Raw genomic sequence first — 24,245 nt, 5'->3', positions numbered from 1 at the left:
TAGGATGAGGTCATCCATGGTACTGTACCCTGCAACATTTGCAAAATCTACCCTTTATATGTATCTGATAAAATCACAGCATGCATCCATGTACTTCTACTCCTCCCTATGCCTCCTTTCAGGCATGCTGGTCATGTGATCAGACACATACATGAGGTAAATGTTAAAGCAAATGTTACTGGATAAAGGACCGCAGATGACATCACCCTGGTCACATGATATGAAGTGCCCAATGATGCAACAGAACTCTCTCAACGTTACAGCAAAGCACTGTGTAAAACATTTGACATAGCATTTCTACCTCTAATAATAAGTAAATAGAGCTGTATATGTTTGTAGGTGAATATTGGTCCTAGAATGTCCTAGCAGTGAGACCTGTCAATCAAGGCAAGTAAAATTTAATATGCAAATATAATTGGACTCACCTCAGGTTTACAAACTAATTTTTTAAAATTGCAGCCATGGAAAGGAACCACTTGTTAAGGGCAATACATATTTTTTAATGAAGTATTTATTTTGGGTGCGTTAATTTAAATGGCAGGTTTCCTTTAACCCATCCATTCTGCTTTACCAATATGTATAAATCATCCCTATTCCTTCAGAGCGAGGCAGTTTTGTGGTATCAAAAGCTTTAAAAGTCTAGGAATCATAAGGTGCATGACCGATACCCAGATATGCATTTGATGATTCAATTTGAGTTTTCACTGACCCAGTATTTCTATACAGTAGAGACATTGGTGCTCATTTACTAAGGGTCCGCTGACCGCTCAAACATCGGATATACCGACCGTTTTGCGCCGCCTTTAAAAGGGGATTGTGGTGCACGTGATAGGATTTTGGCACAAACGCCGGCTTTTATGCGACACAAATCGGGGTTTGGGGGATGGGGGGCAGGATTTAACATTTGAATTTGTGTTGCAAGCCATGCACCGGGAAGAAGATGGTGAACTCCGGCGGACCTGAGCAGAAAAGCGACACAAGCAGGAAATCAGGTACACAATCTTAGTGAAACGCCCTGGAGTCCATGATCACCGGACAACGCACAGCGGGGATCGTGTAAGGGACTAAAGCGCTACGGAATTTGATGGCGCTATATAAATAAAGATTATTGTTATTATTATTATTAGGGACGGGTAAGTAAATGTGCCCCATTATGTTACTGCAATACACAAATGTATGTATTCACAATGTTTACTACTAAATGCACTACTAAGGTAGTAATGACAACTGGTTCTGTAATATTGTATGTAGAGCATTCATTTTATGTTATCCCTAATAGAGCTATATAAAGATTTATTTATTTAAATACACATAAAACATATTGTGTACAGTTGCTGGTTCCCTTTAAGAATTTTCATATGCCTGTGGTCATGGATAGTACAGATTTTATCACTGCCCCTGTTATGAGTTTCTCTCCCCTGGAGTAATCATATCCTTCCTGGCTCCTGCACAGGCGAGTGCAGACAAAGGATGATCCCCTGTTTTATACAAATAACTACGCAGTTCCTCCATACCGCTGCTATATTTTACTCTGTCCTATAGAAAACCAAAATTCTAGCAAAGCTTCATGTGTGACCGCTCTATAAAATGCAAACATTTTATAGCATATTGGGAAGGGTTTCCCAGTCCTCAATGTATTATGAGCCAACCTCATATACTGTACATACTCTATGATACCTTTTTATCAAAGCTGACAAATAATCATAGAGAGGTAGCTTTTAAAAAAAAGCCATTGGAGTCTCCACAGGAAGTTTAAGATTTTACCTTTTAGATATGGAAATGAACAACCTGTAATAAATGTAATCTGGAGGAAAAAACAAAATTGTATTGCCTGATTCCTATGGACCCTAACATCTGTCATAGGAAAGTCAGGAGTACCCCATAGGTATTGTGTATTTATTTTAAAAAGTAAATAAACTGTATATGACTTAATATATTTTTAGTATCAATGTTGTTTGTTCATAGAATCGATGACATAATTAATTCTAATCATTTCAGGACCAATCATCTTATGACCAGGTTTCAGTACTTTAAATGGTGAGACATCACATCAAGCTTACATCTGTAAGCTAGTCCCCTCACTTCCACTTGGATGCAAAGTGCAGCCTTGCTAAGTTCACATCTTAATAGGCATTAGGAAACTCTATCATAGATTCTAACAGCAAATGCAGACGAAAAAGCAGCATTTTTTCATCTGCTAAAATGACATTCCGTTACATACCAGGAATTTATTTGTTATTGTCCTACTCCTATAATGAGGCAGAACAACGTTCAGGTTCACATAATTAGTGAAGTAAGCCTAGCCTAATATGGATATTTGTGACCAGCACAACATGAAATACAACAAAATACACATAATATGCAGGGTTATAGGAACCTATACCTTAAGGAAAATGTCTCTATTTAAAAAACAAGAGCTCAATTGTTCATTAGGTAGATGAAGTGGCAATGTGTATTAATTTCTGTATTAATTTCTGTTAAACTACCACAGATACTAACAGAGCCTGAATGAGAGTTGGTGTACAAAATGAGCACTAAACTGTAATGCAGATAAAACATATTCTACTTTGGCCGAATTCACACAAACACATGGGGGACATATATACGCCTGCAGGCTTGCAGCTGTACATACGCCCCACCATAGACGGCAAAGGCCGCACATAAGGATACGGTGCCACACAAGGCATACTTTCATGTGAATTCGCCCTCAGTATGCACTTAAATCATTTAAAAAACACACAACATTGTGTAATAAAATGACCAGCAGACCCCTCCCTCCCCCCACAAGGACTCTGGTGATATTCATTGCTATTTCAACTGTATATTGTTTATACACCAGCTTTTGTGTAGTCATGCAGGGCTGTTTAAATACAGCCACTATTTACTAAAAGCTTTTATTAATTACGTGTTCCACTAATTCCAATGGGCATCTTTGCCATCACTGGCCATATAATCCACCAGGGAGTTCCCCTTTGAACTGATTGGTCTGGGACCGGTCACCCCCAGTCCCGATAATTGCCCTTAAATAACCCATTGCACCCGGTTGCAACTAGTGCTTCTGTCTGTGTAAGTTACCAACTCCGCTACTCATGCACCACGCAATAACGTCATTGTACAACCTGTGTGACTGAGAGAAGGAGTGCACAGTAAGTACATGTAATGTTTTATTCCCGTCTGCTGCATGGGGGACACTGTTCATAATATATTTGTGTGTATGGGGGAGCAATGCTTAGGGAGCTATTCATTACTATTGGGCACAGCCTTTGGAGGAGGACTACTGTAATTAGGAGAGCACATAGGCTTTTAAAAGGGGGGCAGTTGGAATGCTGAGTTCTCAGTTTATTTTTACGGACAGGCTATACACTACAGGGGGCTGGCAGGCTATATACTAAAGGGGGAGCTATCTATATACTTCAAGGGCTGGCAGGCTATATACTAAAGGGGGTTGGCAGGGTATATACTAAAGGGGGCTGGCAGGGTATATGGTTGAAGGAACTGGCAGGCTATATACTTCAAGGGGCTGTCAGGCTATATACTTCAAGGGGCTGGCAGGCTATATACTGCAGGGGGCTGGCAGGATATATACTGCAGGGGGCTGGCAGGCTATATATAACAGGGGGCTGGTGAGCTGTATACTGGGGACGTTGTGACCATTGCATTTCCCACCATAGGATTATACTTGAGTCAATAGGTTTTCCCTGTTTTTGGTGGTAAAATTAGGTACCTCGGCTTATTCAGGCAGTCCCCTACTCAAGGACACCTCTGCCCACTGTGACCTCTGGTGAAGCTCTCTGGAGGCTTTACTTAAGTCCCAGACTATGATGATTAGCTGTAAAGCTGTAAAGTGTCTGTATTGATAATCCTTGGTCCCATTACAGCAAAAATGTAGAAAATACAATTGTCACTGGGACAAAAAAAAAATTGTATGGATCTACAATTATAAAATAAACAGTTCCGGCTTACATACAAATTCAACTTAAGTACTTGCTACTGACCAAAGGAACCTATCTTGTTCGTAACCCGGGGACTGCCATGATATTTATTCTGACGAAATAAAAAAAAATGCATTTTATCCAAGATCCTGGAGTGCTTGATTTATCATTCTATTTATCCAGCATCATAGTAGTTATATTCTTGTACATAGTGGGCAGTATTATAGTAATTTTATACTTGTACATAGAGTGTTACAGTAGTTATATTCTACTACCTAAAAGGACAGTATACATTTTTTCACCTTTGTATCATGCATGAACAACACAAGGAGAATGTTATTGATGCTTACCTAATTGTGTGTTTGCTTTATGTACTGTAGTTTGTCACTTCTTATTTACTTACACATTAGCCTAGCTACAAGCAAAAGTTGCACATTTTGTTCACTGGGCCGTCCACATAACAATGTTCCTGTGATGAATTGAATGGTTTGCCAACACCACCAAATGTTGGCCATGACTACAAATTAGGGTCACTTTGAAACACATTTCCAGGGCCACTTTTAATTCCCAGTTCACCCCTAATCACTATAAATGGGTATATTTTAGTAGGGAGCTTTGAATTATGTGGAGACAAAAACTGTTTAGCTACATTAAACAAAGGTGTGCAGCAGAGTGGGGTGCGTTCACACGTTGCAGTTACAACTGCATCGCAATCAGCTTTGAGGTGGTTTTAGGTGCAGTTTTGTCAATTGAACAGGTGAAAGACATGAACTGAACGAGTGAATTTGATTTTGAAGGGGAAACCTGCTCTACAAATGTCATTCACTCATTCAGTTCATGTCTTTCACATGACAAAACTGCACCTAAGACCACCTCAAATCTGATTGTGACGTGTGAATGCACCCTCAGCTGGACAGATCTAATGTCTTTGGCTAGTCACATAATTGAAATCAGAAAGGAAGAGAAAGCAGGCTGATAGCAAAGGAGGAGAAAGCGGGGATAAATGTAAAAAAAACAACCCTAATTTAAGGGTGCTCACATTCTTTTTTATTTCAATTAATTTGATTTTTAAAGGACATCTACCACCAGGATCAAGGATTAAAACTAAGCACATGGACATATTGGTGTGTGCCCCCTAACTTCTTATGCACTGAGTGTTACAAAAGAAGGCTTTTAAAATTATGCAAACAACCTGAAGAGCTCTTGGCTCTATAGGTGTAAATGGTGCCTGGAGAACTTTGACTTGCTTTTAAAGAGAGGGCACACACCAGTATGTCACTGTGCTTTGTTTACAATCCTTGATCCTGGCAGTAAATGTCCTTTAAAGAATGTGCACACACAGAGAGGTGCTCCCGTCGGCTTGAGGTCTGAAGGAACTGGGACCAGGGCAGCAGTGTGAGGACGCCCAGGTACTAGGGGCTGTGTACCAGCCTTTGCTCCCACTGTCTAGAGAGGCTTATCCTCTTAGTCCCAGTAGCATATTAGTGTAGCTTAGCTTAGAAAGTATTATAGGATTAGGTAAAGATAGATTAGGGTTTAGAAAGTTACTGGGAACCTACCATCAGATCTACCTTAATAGGTAGATGTGGTAGATTTCTAGTAGGTTTCATTAAGGTCCAAACTAGGCTCTGTTCTTAGGTGGTCAATGAAACATCTTTCCATTTAAAACATTGATGTAAAAATGATAAAGGCCTTAACTAGCAGGTATTTGAAACTAAAATGTTGGTTAATCTGTAATTGAGGGTTATTTACCATTACCTATAATTGTCAAGCATGCAGAACAGTCAAATTAACAAGCTTTAATTACCAGCTTTTAATTACCAGTCTTCTCTGTACTCCTGCAGCTACTGGAAAATGACTTTGTTAATAAGTATCTAGGCCCCTATATTTAATATGCCTATATTTGGCTATAGTTCCTTTTAAAGAACATCTACCATTAGTTTGACTGATGGTAGATGTCCAGCATGACATGATTGCTTTTTATGCAGTAATCAGAACAGTTTTTAGTGCATAAAGAAAGAGCATATTTGCTGCTAAAATAACTTTTTAAAATATGTAAATGAGCCGGCGGCGCTCAGGCTGATGTCATCTGAGGGCATCATGGCCTTGTCAGATTTTAATGTGAGAACTCTCCCCCCCCCCCCCACTGTAGTAGTACCTCCTGCTCCCAGCTTGGGATCTAAAAGAGAGCACCACCCCACTCTCTACACGCCCCGGCCCTCTGAAGTTAAGGGCCGGCTCCTAGCATTAACAAACAATGTTTCACCTTTAACCGTTACTGTAATTAGTCTTTTTTACTGTCATTTCTTAATTTTCATATATAGTCTGAAATATTCAAAGCTTGTAAATTAGATTTTTTCTGATATTATATTAACCAAAGTTTTTCTCTGTACAGAAATATCAATCAATTTCTTGGTATTCCTCTAAGGTAGCATACTGTAAGAAACTATGAACTGCACTGCATTTGGTGAAGCTGCCCTAAACATGGCAGGTTTTAGAGATGTTTAAATACTGCCTTACCAAAGTACCAGTGACCAATTCCCAATAAAGAAATTTATATGTGTCAGAAATCTTTGGCTATTATTCAGAATCAGTGGATCCGTAACTTAAAAATCCTGTTCGAGCCCGGATTCCCACGACCCCCAGTAACACCTATGATTGTTTCAGATGTTGCCAGCAACTTTGATGGCATTTAAAAAGTTAACACCGGCAGTCGTTTCCAACACTGATCACAGGCATTACCTGCGGGTGATTTGGGTGGACCAGGACATTAGAAGTCTGGAGGATCCAAAGTGGCAAAGTTCAGTCCGAACCAAAACTTTGCCGTCCACTCATATCTAGCTATTTTACCTAGAGACTGTATAGAGTCCCATCACAATACCTAATAACTAGAGAGATGATGTCTTTCAAGCTAAAACCAATGCAGATTTAATAGCCCCTATAGGACATAGGGCCCTCAGTACAAGACAATTTGCATATTTTCTAAAAATGCATTCACATCATTATATCACATTACATTCTAACCACCCCAGGGACAGCTATAAGTTGCCTGCAATACTGTAATATTGTGCATTGTGAAAATGTGTTTCCTTCATTACAAGAGGAAACTGAAAACATATACAAAATTGGTAGTTCTGGAGCTCAGCATAATTAAAAGCACTATGAGCATTAGAAAAATTATTATTGTGGATAACTACTCCTGGCAGATTACATGAACCTTTTTATTCTTTGGTTCCACTGTTATATATTTAGAGTTTTTTGGGGTACAAAATGTTCTAATGTGTAATGCAGTATCTGTTTATAGACACACACGTGTTGTCCCTGTGATAGCATTCCACATAATGGGAGGCAGATAGGGTGGAGGTGAACTACACAGTACATTCCCACTGCCGCTAGTGTTAAAGTGAGGGATTACTTGATAGCATCCTGTTTACACTCAACAATCAACTACTTCCACTGCACAAGTACAAATATCCTCCTTTTGCTTTGTGTCTAGTAATGGATATTACTTTATTTAAGAGACCACTTACCAAGTTTCATTTAACAATCACATTGGTATATACAGAATGTCTGGATAATGATTAAAGCTTCAGAAAGGACATCACAAAATAAAATACTATGCAGGGCTACATGGGGAGCTACATGTTCATTATTTCCAGGATACACAATAATTTGATAAGAAAAAAATCTCTCTAATCACTATAATGAAAAAAGTTGTCTTTTTGGACGCGCAATTATTATGAATCACCAAAAATAAACTGATCTTAAGATGCCTTACAGGTAGGACTGTGATAGGGAATCTGTAGGAAACCTGAAGCTACAAAGCAGACAACCCATACACATGTTTCCTGTATTTATCCAATGTTATTGCCTGGCCAGGGATTGTAACCTAATCAGAGGTAGATATACATTAGGATTCTTACACTTAATTACTAAGATCTAGAAAATTATGTTCTACAGGTATTTATTGGTTTTATGGAATGGATATTATACTATTATGTATGAGCAGTTGGAAGACTTGTCAGCTAGGATATGTATTTACAAATTTTGTCTTTTTGAGATGCATCTTTGATGTCAGAACCAGGAGCTGAATGAAAAAACAGAAGTGACATGTAGATTCTCACTCTCGTGACCCTTTCTGCTATTGGTTTTAAAATCTGAATCAGGAATCCTGAACATGGGAACCTTTATCTCTAGGTATGGAAAAATAATGGAAAAAAATGAGTCTAATACTAAGGCCTTAAATGCTTAACCATTGGAGATTTTGGTTTCTGAATTGAAATATAATATTAATAACTAGTATAGCACATCAGACCATGCTTTAACCTATTCCCCTTAATCCCATATTATTGTTCCACTGAACTCTGATTAAGTGGTCTTACAATGATGCCCACATAAACTGTACTGGCACCATGGGCTCATACCTGCCAATATGGTTGAGACTAAACATTTTTTTGCTTCAACAATGTTTTTTGCTTTTCTATATCCATTAGAGAGGCACATATCCACTTTTTTGTGACTTGGGATGGCCTTGCAACCTTTTCAGGATGTGCCTGTCATGTCCATGTCATATACAAATTGCATAGAATATGGGGTGGCAGCAGTGTGGGTCTGGGAAAAGAAAATGTGTCCTAATTTTAGAACAATATAATGCTGTACATGCAGTTTTGAATCAGAATGCATGTATTACCCTCAATTTTTTCCTTGGAGGGTTGTCAGTGAGGTTATAAATCTGGTCTCCAAAATCCATACTGATACCCTTTGCGTCAATATTAGTAACATGTTTTTAACATGTTTAACATGTAAGCAGCTGAGGTTATAGCTATTACAGCTTTGTGTGCAGCATTAATCAACTTCAGCTAACAGGCTGCTAATGAGGACTGATATGGACTATAATGTATTATGAGCATTCACATGCATTAATAGGAGAAACAATCCAGGTCATCCTGCCTACAATCCTTAGGGCTGTTACTTCAAGAATGACTAGTGACTTACTATATCCTTGGAGGCCTATTACAGATTTGCATTGGGGCTCACGAGATTTAAATCTCATACAATAAATGATCATTTTACTTAACACAATTTTCAGTAAATATAAAGCATAATGTATAATTCTGGCCACTAAGGAATCTATTATCTGTGCTTTGGTTTTTCTACCCAACAGCCAATTAAAATGCTGACAGAATAACATAAGCATGTGAGTAGCTCAGTTATATAGGGATATCACACAATAATAAACACTACCAAAGCGTTATGATGTTGAGAATCAAAAGATATATAAAGATCAAATATAAGTATAGTTACCGTCTTCTTCTTTGTACAATATCAATGGGTCTGTTGACTGCACATGGTGACCCATATATGTATCCATTGTATATCTTACATCCTCCACGGTCCATAGGAGCCAGGAACCCACAGTTTGTAGGTAAGCTCATATCCACATCTGAGCTTTCAATGCTAGTCAGTCCTCAAATGTTCACATTGTGGTAATATAAAATACAATGCTGGTTGCTCAGAATTAATTACAATCCATACAAAACATCTTTTAACCTTCCCTTTAAATAATATTTCCATCATTAGAAGAGATTCAAAATACAAGGAGCAGAGTAAAAAAATGTGATTTTTTTCAATGGAGAATATAGGCATTAGTCCCCACTACAATCTTTCTTTTTTAGTAGAATCATGTTTTGCATAGTTTCCATAATCTGCCATTTTCTTGACAAACAATATGAGGAGATTGCTTCTGTTTCCAAAAATACTTTGTTACCTCAGCTTCTGCCAATCAGTAACCCGATTTAGTAGAATCACGCTCTCCAAAAAAAGAAGATCCCGATTAAGGCAGAATCAGCAGTGTACCACTAACAGACCCAATGCATGGCTCAGTTTCTTCATTCTATATCTGTGTTCGTTACCTTGGTGAACAGGTTTAGGTGGATAAAAAAGTGCTCAACACCTAAAAATAGAAGACATCAGCTGCAGTTCTAAAATCCTACAAAACTCCTATGAAAAGTAAGGAAGCTTTCCTGCTTTCCATGTAGTCTCAGTGTGACAGCTGGAAAATAGTGTATACAGAAATGCCACCAGTGCAGGATACTGAGCTATCTCTCCCTCTGTGATGTCACTGTCACTGTACTCCGGTAAGGGGGAGGGCCAACGCCTAACTCACGCTCTGCAAATATTTCTCTTTAAAGAGACAGTTCTTCATTCAGGCACCATTCATGCTTATCCTAGAAGAACAGGGTTCATAGTGTATTACTTAAACAATATCCTCTTCAACTAATAAACTTTTTTTCTTGCTTTTAAATCTTTTGCAAAGTTTAAAGATGTAAATATTAAAACAAATGAAGTTTTCCCGGGCCCTAACCCCTGAAATAGCTTGTCAGCTAATGACTTTGAACAATTAAAGAGCAGTTCCTTCTAACTGAGTCTAGTCAGTTAGCTCCGTTTAAAGATGTAAATATTAAAACAAATGAAGATCCTGTCTGTGATGTAGATACTTACAAGTAATTTGCATACACCTCCTAATAGTTTGAGAAAATAATAAAATAAACTGGAGCCTTTTTGAGGAGATCAGCCTCTTATCCAAATCAGCTTTCCTACAACAGATTATCCACATCATTAGACATTAGATATCTTCTTTGAGAAGACCACTTTTTAATTAAGTGTGGTGTCTTCTTAAACAAGTTTTACAGTAAAAGCTTGTTACATTAACAGGGTTGTCCAGTACAGTATATAAAACTTCTAATATATGGTGCCGCTCTCAGTGGATAGTGAAGACGTCCCCGGTATCCAGGATTGGCCTCCGCGCCTCCTGACACCCACAGTCGCCAATCAGCAACCCACCATCCTCTCTGAGGCTCACTTACTTCTTCGGTAGGAGTCCCAGGAGCTGGGAAGTACCAATCTGCTCCCGTAGGGCCTTACTTCATTGCAGCCTACTCAAGCCAAGAAGTCTGGCCCCAAGTGACATGCCCTGCCTGGCACCATACATTGGGCGGCAGTCTGGAGCTCTGTCTGCCTTGCAGACTCCTACCCATTATCCCACATACAAACTTCACATCATTAGCTGCTCATACCTGTTGTGGAAAAATAGAGGACTGACTTGATTGCAATGCTTTCTTCCTGTAGATAAAGGCACTTCAGCTACTAGTTTTATTAAAAAGCACAACCTCCCCTTATCTGAACACTTTGCCTTATGTCAGATACTGCACTCTCTGCGATCCATATACTCAAACTCAGAACTCCCCAACATGACCCCCAATGAATTTATATGGAAAAATGATTCTATGTCATGAGATTTTTTTTTAATTTTTGCTATATTCTACATTTCACCAAACTCCAGTTTATGCTACAGAGGTAATAAGACCTTGGTATCTTGATGACCTTACAGATGTGGCAAAACTGCTGTGAGATGGTAGCAAAGGGTAGCCATCAGTTGACCTTGGTGGTGACAGTTATTAAAATTATGCATAGGACACATCTGGTACCTTCCAGACTTTTTCTCAAGTTTTTCTCATCCTCTTCTGCCCTCTGCTTCAAAGTTTGCGATGAAGGTTCAGCACTATATATTTAAAGGATGTGCCCTATAATTTAGTGTTTCTGGAGAAATTTTACTTTTTAATACCAACGGTGCTTTGCACCTTTATAGGGCTGGCTACCACTACTCTGCTTTTAACGAACATATTCACGGGACTCAAGAACAAGGCCCATAAGCTCAGTCAATGCCTCTCTACGGCTGCTAGAATACACAAGGCGGATAATTGGAAAAAGTTGCTTCTTTTAGTATCTCAAGTTAAGGCCAGGATCACTAAGAACTTGAGAACTCACCTTGTTCAAATCTAACAAAATTGGTGTCAAACATTTGTGCTGGTTTGTGCTGCATAAATTTTTGTTTGTGCCACCATCGTTTTTAAAATATTTAAAATATTAAAAGTTTCCAGAGGTCATCAGAGATCAACCAGCCCCCCCTCCCAAACAAACAAAACTCGTGCATATAAATTGCTATGTTTGTGCTGCTCAAAATTTTTGGAGATATTAACGAAATTATAAAGGTCAAAAGGTCAGCCCCCCCCACATTAATTGAATCAAAGAAAACTGGTGTCAAACGTATGTGATACATTTGTGAAGCAGAAATTTGTGTTGCTATAATTTATAAGGTATGTTTAGGTGTTTACATAAGTTAAGGTGTAGCACAAACGTTTGACACCAGTTTTCTTTGATTTGGGTAATGTGTTTGTGTGTCTGTGTGTGGGGGACTGGTTGACTGGAAACTTTTATCAATAGCTTCAAAATTATGGAGGCACAAACAAAAATTTCTGCTGCACAAACAAGCATAAACCTAGCACAAATGTTTGACACCAATTTTGTTTGATTTGAACAAGGTGGGGGGGGCCCAACTTCACTCAGGTTCGCCAAGATGATCTTTGAAAAGATTTCAGTGTTAAGGGATTATAAAATGGACAACATCATTAAAACGTGGCAACCCTATATACATTTACCCATCGCAGATGTTACCCTGGCTCTTTAGATTCTTACTGTTACTGGATGCTGTGTGCCCTCTATGACATTGTGGGTTGAAGTCAATACGGCTATCTGTGCCTGTGTGAGTGATACATATACTCTCCTCCCTATCCCCATCATGTCTTCCCATTGTCTTTTGTATATTCCAGTTTATTTTTGTTGATTTGTTCTTTTCTTCCTCCTGCCGCAATATAACTACACTGAAGACTGTTATGATGCCTCTATACTCCTGCCTCCTGATTAGGGGGGGGGGGGGGGGTGCTCTCTTTGTTCCTGTTTGGCGTCTGCCCTAACTGTCATGTCTGTGTTTGCAAACCTAGGTCGGCAGTGCCGTCACAACCACATATGCGCACCTATTCATACAAACAGAGACCTGGAAGTGAGGGCCATAGCTGGATGGGAGTGAGGAGATTTGTAAGCATATGTTCTATGTTATATGTAGCAAAGTGAAAAGATTTTTGGGCAGAACTGCTTTTTGTAGCACATATAAATGGCTTTCCTGTTGTAATGATGCTTAACCTGTTAAGGTCTGTTTTCCCATATTATAGAAGCCGTATCTGTTTATTTTTTTGATATACTATGTGAGTCAGGGACGCCACTAGGAAATTTGGGGCCACTCACTTGCAATTTTTGTGGGAACTCCCTTGCACATTACTTTCCTCTCTTATTCTACTTCACCATATCGCAAATACATGTTTATAACTATCACAGGTTTTAAAGGGATTGTGGCCTCTCCAACCTTTTAGAGTTCTTTTAACAAGACCTGTTACACAGAAACTATAACATAACTAAACGTATTGCATAGGAACAATTCACATATAGTATAGAAGTGTCCTATCTAGGGTTGCCAGATTTACCTCAGCAATAATCCCGTAGCCAGGTGGATATTGACGCATAAAATGCATTGATTTTTGCGATGCGGTTTTTGGGTTGTAAAGATTGATTTCCACACTGGCATCAGCAGGAGTAAGTGACATGCCATACTTTTCCTGGAGATGAAAATTCTGCAATGATAAGACATTTCTGAAGCAGATTTTTTCCGCAACATGTATATGGGATTGTCATATACAGGCGGTCCCCTACTTAAGAACACTCGACTTACATACGACCCTTAGTTACAAACGGACCTCTGGATATTGGAAATTTATTGTACTAGGCTACAATGATCAGCTTTAAGAGTTATCACAGGTGTCTGCAATGAAGCTTTAGTGTTAATCCTTATTCTTATGACAATCCAACATTTTTAAAATCCAATTGTCACAGAGACCAAAAAAGTTCTGGCTAGGATTACAATGATAAATTATACAGTTTCAACATACAAATTCAACTTAAGAACAAACCTACAGACCCTATCTTGTATGTAACCCGGGGACTGCCTGTATGCCACACACAACACAGCTACTTAATTGCACTATGAAAACATGCACAAATTCCTATAAGGGACTTTGCATATTTAGGTATTTGAGGCTTGAATTTTAAAAGTTTAGCCTTTAATTTATGACCGTTTATTGTATGAAGTGTAAAGGTTTTGATGGTAATGATAAAATAAATATTTTTTTCTGTTTGTGTCTTGTACATTATTACTTAAAGAACATCTACCATCATTTTTGCTGATGGTAGACGTGTCCTCCGTGACGTAGCTATTGGGGATGGGGGGGGGGGGGCAGGGGGAGCGGGTACTCTGGGTCTATTGGGCTTCTGGGGGCCCATGGCCGGGACAAGTGGTAGGCGATCGCATACCCACTCTGTGCACGCTGACTCGCTGCCTGCTTCTATTATCCAGCCCAGGAAACATCTCTATGACCCAAGCGTCGTCGCCTAAGCAATGACATCAGCGCCTGAAGCAGAAGTGCCTGGGAGCAAGGAGAAGGCAGCTGTAGGAAGTATACAATAATATATTTTATAATATATTGTGGGGTCTCAGTGTATTATTTGTATATGCAGGGGACACTTTGCCATTATCTAGAGTACATTGTATGGACTGTGATTTTTTTAGGGATGGAGTGTGGAGATGTTCTCCAGAAACCACAGTCACCATGGTGGCAGTGATAAGTCATGGCTGGGAGAAGTTTCCATGATGTTCTCTACCTGACGGAAAAGAATTGGCAGCAATGAGGAAACTACAGGAGAACAGCGGCATTCTATGTAGATAATCTCAAAGCAGTAGCCCTTTTGGATTTTATTCTTATGAATTTTTTAATTGGGGAAGGGGGCATTTTAATTTTCCTTTCAGGCTTCGCTCCGATTCTGCCACATTTTTTCTACAATAAAAGATACTTTTATAGAAAGATTTCTTAAAAGATGTATTTCTATATACCAGTGCATGGTGCTTATGTAAAATATAACATTTGGTGGCCTTTGATTTATGGTTTTCACTGTAATGTTCATAAAAAAATAAAAGGACTTTGCAGAAAAAAAATTGAGAAAGTCTTTACATGGAGCAGAGCTACCGCGTTGGCTTGGCATGCACGTGGCCTGCCCTGTTGGTGGAAATTGAGACCTCTGCACATGTTCCAATCCTGTAAGGCAGTGATTTTCAAGCAGTGTACCGTGGCACACTAGTGTGCCGCGACACATGGTCGGGTGTGCCGCGGGGAAAGTTCCCCAAACTATGGTGCCCCCTGTGTTATGTTTCCCAGCAATGTGCAGCGATGTAAAATGAGAAATACTATAGTCATGAGGCTGGAGTACTACAAGTACCAGCTCATACGCTGAGTATATGAGCTGGCACTTGTACTCTGGCTCATGGCCATAGTACTTCTCATTGTACCCCTTTATTTTGCAGTATATGAGCCACATAATAATCAGCACCATATACTGAAAACAGGGAGAAACTGAGAACTGTTGAGGAAGAGGTTTCACATTCACTCACTGAGTGAGTAAAATAAATTTAGAATCTATATTATTAACTATATGTATAATATGACTGTTTTAGTGTCATTTTGTGCTATTTTGGTTGGTGGTGTGCCCCAGGATTTTCTAAGTATAAAAAGTGTGCCGCGGCTCAAAAAAGGTTGAAAACCACTGCTGTAAGGTATATGTAATTCCCTGACCTTAAAGAGGACCTGTCACCCATAAATTCGGCACTAGTTGCTGCTTACTAAAGTAAGCAGCTCCTAGTGCTTAAACAAACGCTGCAGTGTTACAGTGATAGTGGTCCGACATATTCGACGTATACAATCAAAGCGGTCCGACGAGCGAGTGAGTGGAGCGAGTGCGGCGGTCCAGGGAAGAGGCAGTGCCTCGGGCTGCCCCCTCATGAATACGTCGGACAGCTTTGCGAGTGGTCCGGCATTTACATTGTACTCCGTCGCAGTGTTAGATAGCATTTCCGATAACGCTATCATTCTAACCCTGTGGCGTTTGTTTAAGCACTAGGAGCTGCTTACTTTAGTAAGCAGCTCCTAGTGTCGAATTTATGGGTGACAGGTTCTCTTTAACATGCCCTAGGACTGCTCATCTGGCCCTTTCCCTCAGACGCTCTTTCCCCTATTTATTCCTTTCTTCATCTCCCTTCTACTTCACCACTCTTTCATGATGCATGGTTTTTTTAGTGTTCTCTTACAGCACTCACTGTAAGAAAATAAATCAGGCCAAGTAGGCAAGGCAACTGACTGATGAACCCCCCCCCCCCTTAATTTTTTACACCCATGTACCTATCAGGTTCCTGTGATCGGTGCATTAGATGCTTGCCAATTATTTGAATAGCCAGCATCTCATGCTACTTTTATTTAACTATGGTAAGTGAAATGATTTGCCAGATGCACATTTTCCAAGCAAAAATAGCTGACTTTTGCACTGGTATTGTTTTTCTATTAAGGAGTGATCTTTATGGGATAACCTTTTTAATTGCTTCATATCTAAATGATACCCATATTGACAGGTCTCATACATTATAGTTTGTACAGTGGGTATGGAAAGTATTCAGATCCCTTTAAATTTTTCAATCAATGGGATCATTTACTTAGCCAGTGCGGAGTTCAAGAAAGTGCATTGTCCGACGATCTTGCACTGTGCCATGATTCACTAAGATCCTGCATGTGTTGCTTCCCCGCTCAGGTCCAATGGAGTTCACCTTCTTCTTCCCGGTGTATGTAAGTGCTTGATCTTGCGACACAATTTGAAAGTTAGATCCTGCACTCAGTCCAAATCATTCAGATCGTCTGATGGACTGTGTTCTACATCCCTGTCATCTCTGGCTGCCACTGCAGGCCTAGTCGCAAATCAGCAAATCCATAGCAGGGTGGGAATCTTGCACAGGAGGCTGAAGTGTCGAGTTACTGTACATTTATAAAATCTACGAAATCCAACTCATATATTTACCAAACTGCCTATACATATACACTCATGCATACAGTATATATGCATCAACACATTTATATACTTGTGACAGCCCCGGCTCTTTCTACGTCCCTGCTGAATACTTTCCATACCCACTGTACTTCTGATTTTGTTATAACAATTCTTATTTAGGTTAAATCAGTCAACTGTAAATTTAACACTGATGCATCATGCAACTCCTTTTAGGTCTATGCTTAAAACCTACTTTAGAGTACCATATTGACATGTGATCATTGCAAGTGGTCACAAGTCATTCTTCTCAACGTCACGTTTCGGCTGTGGGTGATTGGAGAGGGCTGAGCAAAGCAGCAAAGCTGCCAACGGCATTAAAAAGCCTGTGCCGTGTGAGTGAGTGTCGCCATGTTGGCTCAGATCATCGCCCCCCGTGACGTCATCAGGGAGCAGTGATCTGTTGCTATGGCAGCCTCGGGTCACAGAAAGACCCTAGATTGTCTCTTTTTACACAGTGTATTATAATGTGCCTTTTGCATGATACATGATATTATGATATTAGCAGTATATGGTAGGATCAATCAGACAACCTAGGGTTAAAGTACTCTAACCTAAAAATTCTAAATCACCCTCCTTTCCCTACAACTGATATAAATATAAATAAACAGTAAAACGGAAAAAAATAGCACCCACAGTTGGAAATACCACTTTTGCTATTATGCAAAATATAAAAAATTCAACAAAAATGATGAAAATGCCATACAGTCCTAAAAATGGCAGCATTAAAAAAGTCATCAAAAGTTGCAAGGAATCAAATCACACAAAACTCTGTACACTGAAGTATTAAAAAATTATTAGGACAAAATGAAGATTCTTTCTTTTGTACAGGAGGTTTTAATTTTTTTTAATGTATGAAAACATTATAAAACTTATATAAATTTGGTATCCCTGTGATCGTACCGACCCAAAGTAGACATGTCATTTTGGGGCGCTCAGCGAAAGCCATAAAATCCAAGCCAACAAGAAAACGATGCAAATGCATTTTTCACCAATGTCACTATATTTGGATTTTTCCCCACTTTACAGTAAATGCATGGAATTTTAAATACAGTCACTATGAAGTGCAGAATACAAGACCTCATACAGCTCCTTACATGGAAAAATAAAAACTTATGAACTTTTGAAGGTGGGGAGTGAAACATTAAAAAGCAAAACCACAAAGGGCCTTTTTGTGAAGGGGTTAAATTAAAGTCAATCGGAGATGGCATTCTCTGACATGAATTCATGTAGTTATACTACACTATAGGTTTTTTTTTTTAATTAACTCATGAAATAGATAAATGGAGGTACTGGACTTTACCTTGTTGCTCTACAGTTTATTAGCTACAGAGATCCTTAATGTTAAAGTTTAGACATACTTTCTAGAGTCATAAAGCTTTTATTATCTCATGGCATCTTTATTATGATGATCATCTATATCTTTATTGTTACTGCTTAGCCTGCTATATGTGTATGTAGGAAAACAGCAACAATCATATGCATAACCTTGGGCCTTAGGTGGCAGATTACAAAGACGTTAGGGGACAACAGATCATAAGTAGTACTGACTTGCCAAACACTAGGAAGACCATACTAACAGAAAACTCAATTAATTTGGCGTCTTTACAACATCGATGCAATTGACAGACAAAGCGGCACAGCCAAAATCCATTCATCTGCACCTATTAATCTATAGGACACAGGAGGTATGACATCAGGAGCCATCCTGTGTCCATGTCCCCACAGAAGACAGACAGGCTGCCAGAAGAAGAGCAGGGAAAGTGGAGGAGATGGTAGCAGACATAAGGCACTGGGGCTGCAACCTGGAGTTAAGTATTAGTTTTTTCACTTGACACATGTTTTATTTAAAGAAAATCTACCATTTGCTTTTATGCATTATGAACCAAACATACCTTAAGAATGCTGTAGAATGCTACACTGATGCAGAAACATATCATGTTTAATCCCTGAACTGAGTGGTTTTGCTGAAAAAAAAAAATTATAAAATTATGATGAGGCCCTGTGACTCCTGTGGCTGCCCTGGTACTCTCCTCATCCTAATTATGCACTGCTTCAGCCCTGTCCTGCCCAGCATAAGCATATAAGAATACATAATCACTTTGTTGTCCCTGACAGGCAGAAGTAATCATTTGTTGCACTATCCCCCAGCTAATTTGTATGAGTCATCCAGCTCAGGCTGATTAGTCCTGTCTGGACAGTTCAGGCAGCTCCTATGTATGTGGAAGTAATGTGTTTATGTACGGCAGCCAGTCTGCAACCAGCTTTCCCAAGGTCCTGAATTTTATAATAGTTTTTTGAGCAAAACCACTCAGTTCAGGGGTTAAACAAGATCTGCATCAGTGTCGCTATAGAATTCTCAAGGTATGTTTGGTTTAAAATGCATAAAAACAAATGGTAGATGTCCTTTAAATTTGAGACGGCCTCTATGTACTATGAATTGGGGGTGGTTGTTCATTTTGGAGTATGAATAAAAAAAAAATGTAATTACATAAAATTGGGTAGCTGTATATAGATAAAACGGGTGTGTATAAAATTAGCTGGGTACTGTATGTAAATTACTAACCGGGGTTAAACACTGTACAGGTATATGCATCAAACAAAAGTAGTAATTTGTGTTTTGAATTGTTAATTATTACTAATTTTAAAGAGCAAACCACATGTTATGAAATAGATAACTTATACACAAGCATTTGGTCATAAGTTTCCCCTGATGCATTTGCAGTGGGTTTCAAAACACAGGGGGAGATTTATCATTAGGCAGTCTCTTTGCGATAGTTCTAAGACGGCCTTTAAGCCAGGAAGGGAGTGGAGTGACCTTATAACTTTTTAGCTATTAATTTTTAAGAATGGCAAATCATAAATCTCGCTTTGCATGGTGTTGCACTAGTGGTTCTATGTGTAAGCTACTTTATCAGTGGCGGAAAAGGCTGGACTCCAATCGATTTTTTTACACCAAAAAAGTCAGTGATAAATCTCCCCCACAATGCTTTATGTGAACTTAACCTTGATGAGGCTTTATATTAATTATGGGATCAGTTCAGGGGGTCCGGTGATAAATCATATCATAAGTATAGTGAAGGCAGTTATTTAACTCCTCTGCCTGATGGAGCAGATCATATCCTGTAAAGTACTAGATACCACTGATGTGGTACTAACATGTCAGTGTCATATGTAGTGTCAGTCAGTAATGCTGTGTGAGGATGTTATCAGTTAGAAAACTGTATAAAACCCTTTATAAATATAGTGAAGGCAGTTTTTTTATGCAAATTGTGACAGAATTCTGTTATAGAGAGATTAAAGGGGTTATCCGGGTTTAAAAAATTTCTTATGGCCAGGCTGGGGAGGGCTATTTAAACACAATAAACATGTACTTACCTCCTCCGGTGCTGCCGATGTCCCGCGCCGCGGCCGGTCTTCTTTGTGCGCCGATTTCATTACAAGGGCGCACAGAGAGCTTCCGGCCGGCCGGATGCTCCCATGCGACACCATCTCTCAGCGCTTACAATGCTGAGAGATAGGGACGGATGGGAGGAGCCGGCCACATCACGGACCGGAAGCTCCCTGTGCGCGGCTTCCGTGCCCCTGTAAACAAACAGGGGCACGGATCGAAGGGACCGTGGCGCGGGACATCAGCAGCGCCGGACGAGGTAAGTAAATGTTTATTATGTTTAACTAGCCCTCCCCAGCCCGGCCCTAGGTAATTTTTAAAACCCAGAAAACCCCTTTAACCCCTACGGGACTCAGCCTCTTTTGGCCTTAAAGAGAACCCGTCATGCAAAATAACCCCGCTAAACTAAATATATTTTCATAAACTGCCATTAGAGAGCATTGCCTCTATCCCTTTATTGTCCCTCTACATGCCTGTAAACCTAAGCAATGAGGTCCTAAAGCTGTATGCAAATGACCTGTGAAATGTCCAATGAAGCATTAGCATATTCAAGCTGTCCACTCTATTCATGAGTGGGAGGCACAGCCACACCCCCAGTGCATGACTGACAGCCTGTATAATGATGTGAGGCTGTATAATGATGTGCTTCCTGGTGCTGGTGGCCACACCCCCAGCAGCCTGTGTGTGCATGTGTGTGTTTAGGAGAGATACAGCAGCTCCAGGCAGCCATATGTTACAGCAGAACATGTCAGATTCATGTGTAGCTGATGTCTGTGTCTCTCACCTGTATATTAGGAGGATGCAGCATGTCAGTAGATGCACTAACTATGCTTTACTATACATTACACACAGACATGAGCAGGGGGAGGAGAGGGGAGGGGTGACAGGGGTAACATCACTGCCTCTGACATGTGACCAGCCTCATTTACATAATAAAGAATAGATGATTTTACAATGATTAATGTATGAAATAACTAGATAACGGATGGGATGGGATCCTTGTGAGCTTCTACAACAGGTAGAGGTGACAGGACTAGTGACACAGACCTGATGACAGGTGTCCTTTAAGGACGCGGCCCCATTCTTCAAATCTGGCCTGTGTCACTATAAGTGGTTATAGCTTTGGAACGCTATGAGATATCCAGGGGATTTTGAGATTGTTTTCTCGTGACACATTGTACTTCAAATTAGTTAAAAAATTTGGATGAAATCTTTTGCGTTTAGTTATGAAAAAAAAAAAATTGGCAAAAATTTGGAAAAATTCTTTATTTTCAACATTCTAAATTCTCTACTTTTGATGCAGATAGTCATAGCTCCCAAATAAATTCATAGCTTACATTTCCCAAATGTCTGCTTTATGTTGGCATGGTTTTTTAAGATTCCACATATTTTACTAGAATGTTATGAGGCTCAGAATTTAGGTATCATTTTTCACATTTTTTGTAAAATCACCAAAACCTGTATTTAGATGGACCTGCTCAACTTCTAATTGACACAGAGAGGCCTAAATAATAGTGAGACTCGTAAATTACCCCATTGTGGAAACTACACCCCTCAACGTATGAAAAACTACTTTTAAGAAGTTTGTTAACGCTTTACGTGTTTTATAGGGGTTAAAACAAAATGGAGGTGCAGTCTGCAAATTGTAATATTTTTTCACAATACACCCATTTTGGGTGGAAAATTAAACATTTACAATGGATTAAATGAATAAAGGCTCCACAAAGTTTGTTACCCAATGTCTCCCGAGTACACGGATACCCCATATGTGGTGGTAACCTGCTGTATGGGCGCACGGCCGGGCATAGAAGGGAAGGAGGCGCCATCCAGGTCAGATTTGCTATGTCACATTGTACAGGCTATAATTTTTTTCTTTTTTTTAATGTGGACCTATAGGAGCTTATTTCTTTTGCCACATGAGATGCACTTTTCTGGTATGTAATTTGGGGGAATCTATAGGCTAATTGGTGAGATTTTATTAACTCTTTGTTGGTGGAGGAAATGAAAATCATCACTTTTCAGGAAGATTTTTATGGGGTTTTTTTTGGCCGTTTACCATACCATAAAAATAGTATATTATTTTTATTCTATGGGTCGCCACGATTACAAAAAGACCTCATTTATATAGATTTTTAAATTTTTTCCCATTCTTACTGAATAAAAAGTAATTTGGCAAAAATGTTGTTAATTTTAGCATCACTGTCTTTCATATGCATAACTTTTTTATTTTTCGCCTCACAAATCTGTTTAAGGGCTTATTTTTTGCGAGAAGGATTGTTCTTTTTAGTGGTCTTATTTTAGAGTGCATAACATTTTTTAAATCCCTTTTTAGAGCATTTTTATAGGGTATTAATTGAAAATGATCTTTTTTCTGGAGCTTTTTTGTTTTGTTTTTTACGGGGTTCACTTTGCGGATCTAATAATGATTCTGTTCTATTATGCAGATTGTTACGGACGCAGGGATAACAAATATGTGGGGGTTTTGTGTATTTTATTCAATTGTACTGAATAAAAACCAATTTGGAGAAAATCTTGTTCATTTTAGCATCACCATCTTTTCATATGCATAACTTTTTTATTTTTCGGCTGACAAATCTGGTTAGGGGCTTATTTTTTGCGAAAAGAGTTGTTCTTTTTAGTGGGCTTATTTTGGAGTGCATAACATTTTTTAAATTACCTTTTAGAGCATTTTTTTATAGGGTATTAATTAAAAATGATCTTTTTTCGGAACGTTTTTGCGTTTTTTTCTACGGCGTGTACCGTGCGGGTCCAGTAACGATTCTGTTTTATTATACAGATTGTTACGGACGCGGCAATACCAAAAATGGTATTTTTTATACTTTATTAAGTGTTTTTATAGGAAAGTGACATTTTAGGGGCTTATATTTTAATGCATTTATTTTTTATTTATTCTAATGTATTAACTTTAGTGTTTTTGACTTTTTTTTAATTATACATACTTGAACTTGAACCAGTGATGCTCTGATCACTGGTTTAAGTTCAATACACTGCTCTACAATACTATTTTACTGTAGAGCAGTGTAAACCCGGAAGGGGTCTGACTGCAATGGAGACCGGCCAGCTCCGGGCCACATGCCAGTCCTCGGAGCTGCCCAGAAGTGGATCGGATCCCCCGGTAAGCGGCACGGGGAATCCGATCCACAGCGCAAACTCCCTTACACGCCGCGGTCATGTTTGACCGCGGCGTGTAAGGGGTTAACACCTGCGATCGGAGCCGGCTCCGATCGCGGGTGTTAGCGCAGGCTGTCAGCTGTACTAGACAGCCGCTGCTTCTGGTACCGGCTCCGTTCGTGAGCCGGTGCCAGAAGCAGGACATTATAGAACGTCCCCGTGCGCTAAGCATCTAGCCCCGGGGACGTACTATAACGTCCTGGTGCGCCTAGGGGTTAATAAATCTCCACTGATGAGTGAAGTTTCAGCATTGCACAAACAACTGTCCCATGACCATTGTTTGCTGCCCTTGTGTCAGCAGTAGGTGAGCATTGCCCAAGTCACAACACAGGCAGGAATAGGAGTAGATTAATCTTTTGCGGCCCCGGAGAGTTCATGCTTGTGGCTATGGAATCCATGTTCTTGTGCATGAGCCCATAGAAGTGAATGGGGATGTGTGCTAGCCATATTTTCCCCTTTCACATCTATAAGCTCATGCACAAGACCATGGATTTAATTCCTAGTCATGAGCAGAGGACTTTATAACCCCCTAATTAAAGGGGTATTCTCACTTCAGCAAATTAATATTATACAATTATACATTTTCCAATATACTTTCTGTATCAATTTCTCATAGTTTTCTAGATCTCTGCTTGCTGTTATTCTAGCTTCTGTGTTTATTTCTTGCTGCCAGAAATCCGACCACGATGACACAGGTGCACAATTCGTTTGTATCAGAAGGTAAGAAGAGCTGTGGATTATAATGAGCCGCACACCTGACGATGGTCAGTTTTCTGGAAATAAACAATGGAGATTCTAATTAAATGACAACACGCAGAGATCTAGAAAACAATGAGGAATTGATACAGAAATTATATTGG

At 39.4% G+C, this 24,245-nt stretch overlaps 1 protein-coding gene across 6 annotated transcripts in view; it reads right to left on the bottom strand.

Moving 5' to 3' along the window:
• Positions 1 to 24,245, bottom strand: part of PDE4C (phosphodiesterase 4C) — a 487,758-nt gene that overhangs the window by 85,028 nt on the left and 378,485 nt on the right. The window contains exon 1 of one of the 6 annotated variants that reach the window (XM_072113913.1): positions 9,237 to 10,016. The exons of the other annotated variants lie outside the window; for them this stretch is intronic. Coding sequence (XP_071970014.1) covers positions 9,237 to 9,367 — 131 coding nt within the window. The 5' untranslated portion in view covers positions 9,368 to 10,016. Of the gene's footprint in view, positions 1 to 9,236; positions 10,017 to 24,245 lie in introns of those variants that run through there. 6 annotated transcript variants of the gene reach the window in all.

Source organism: Engystomops pustulosus, chromosome 1, assembly GCF_040894005.1.
Source record: "Engystomops pustulosus chromosome 1, aEngPut4.maternal, whole genome shotgun sequence".
Lineage (NCBI taxonomy): Eukaryota > Metazoa > Chordata > Amphibia > Anura > Leptodactylidae > Engystomops > Engystomops pustulosus.
The sequence above is the reverse complement of the archived record's forward strand: the minus strand, read 5'-3'. Positions and strand labels throughout refer to the sequence as shown.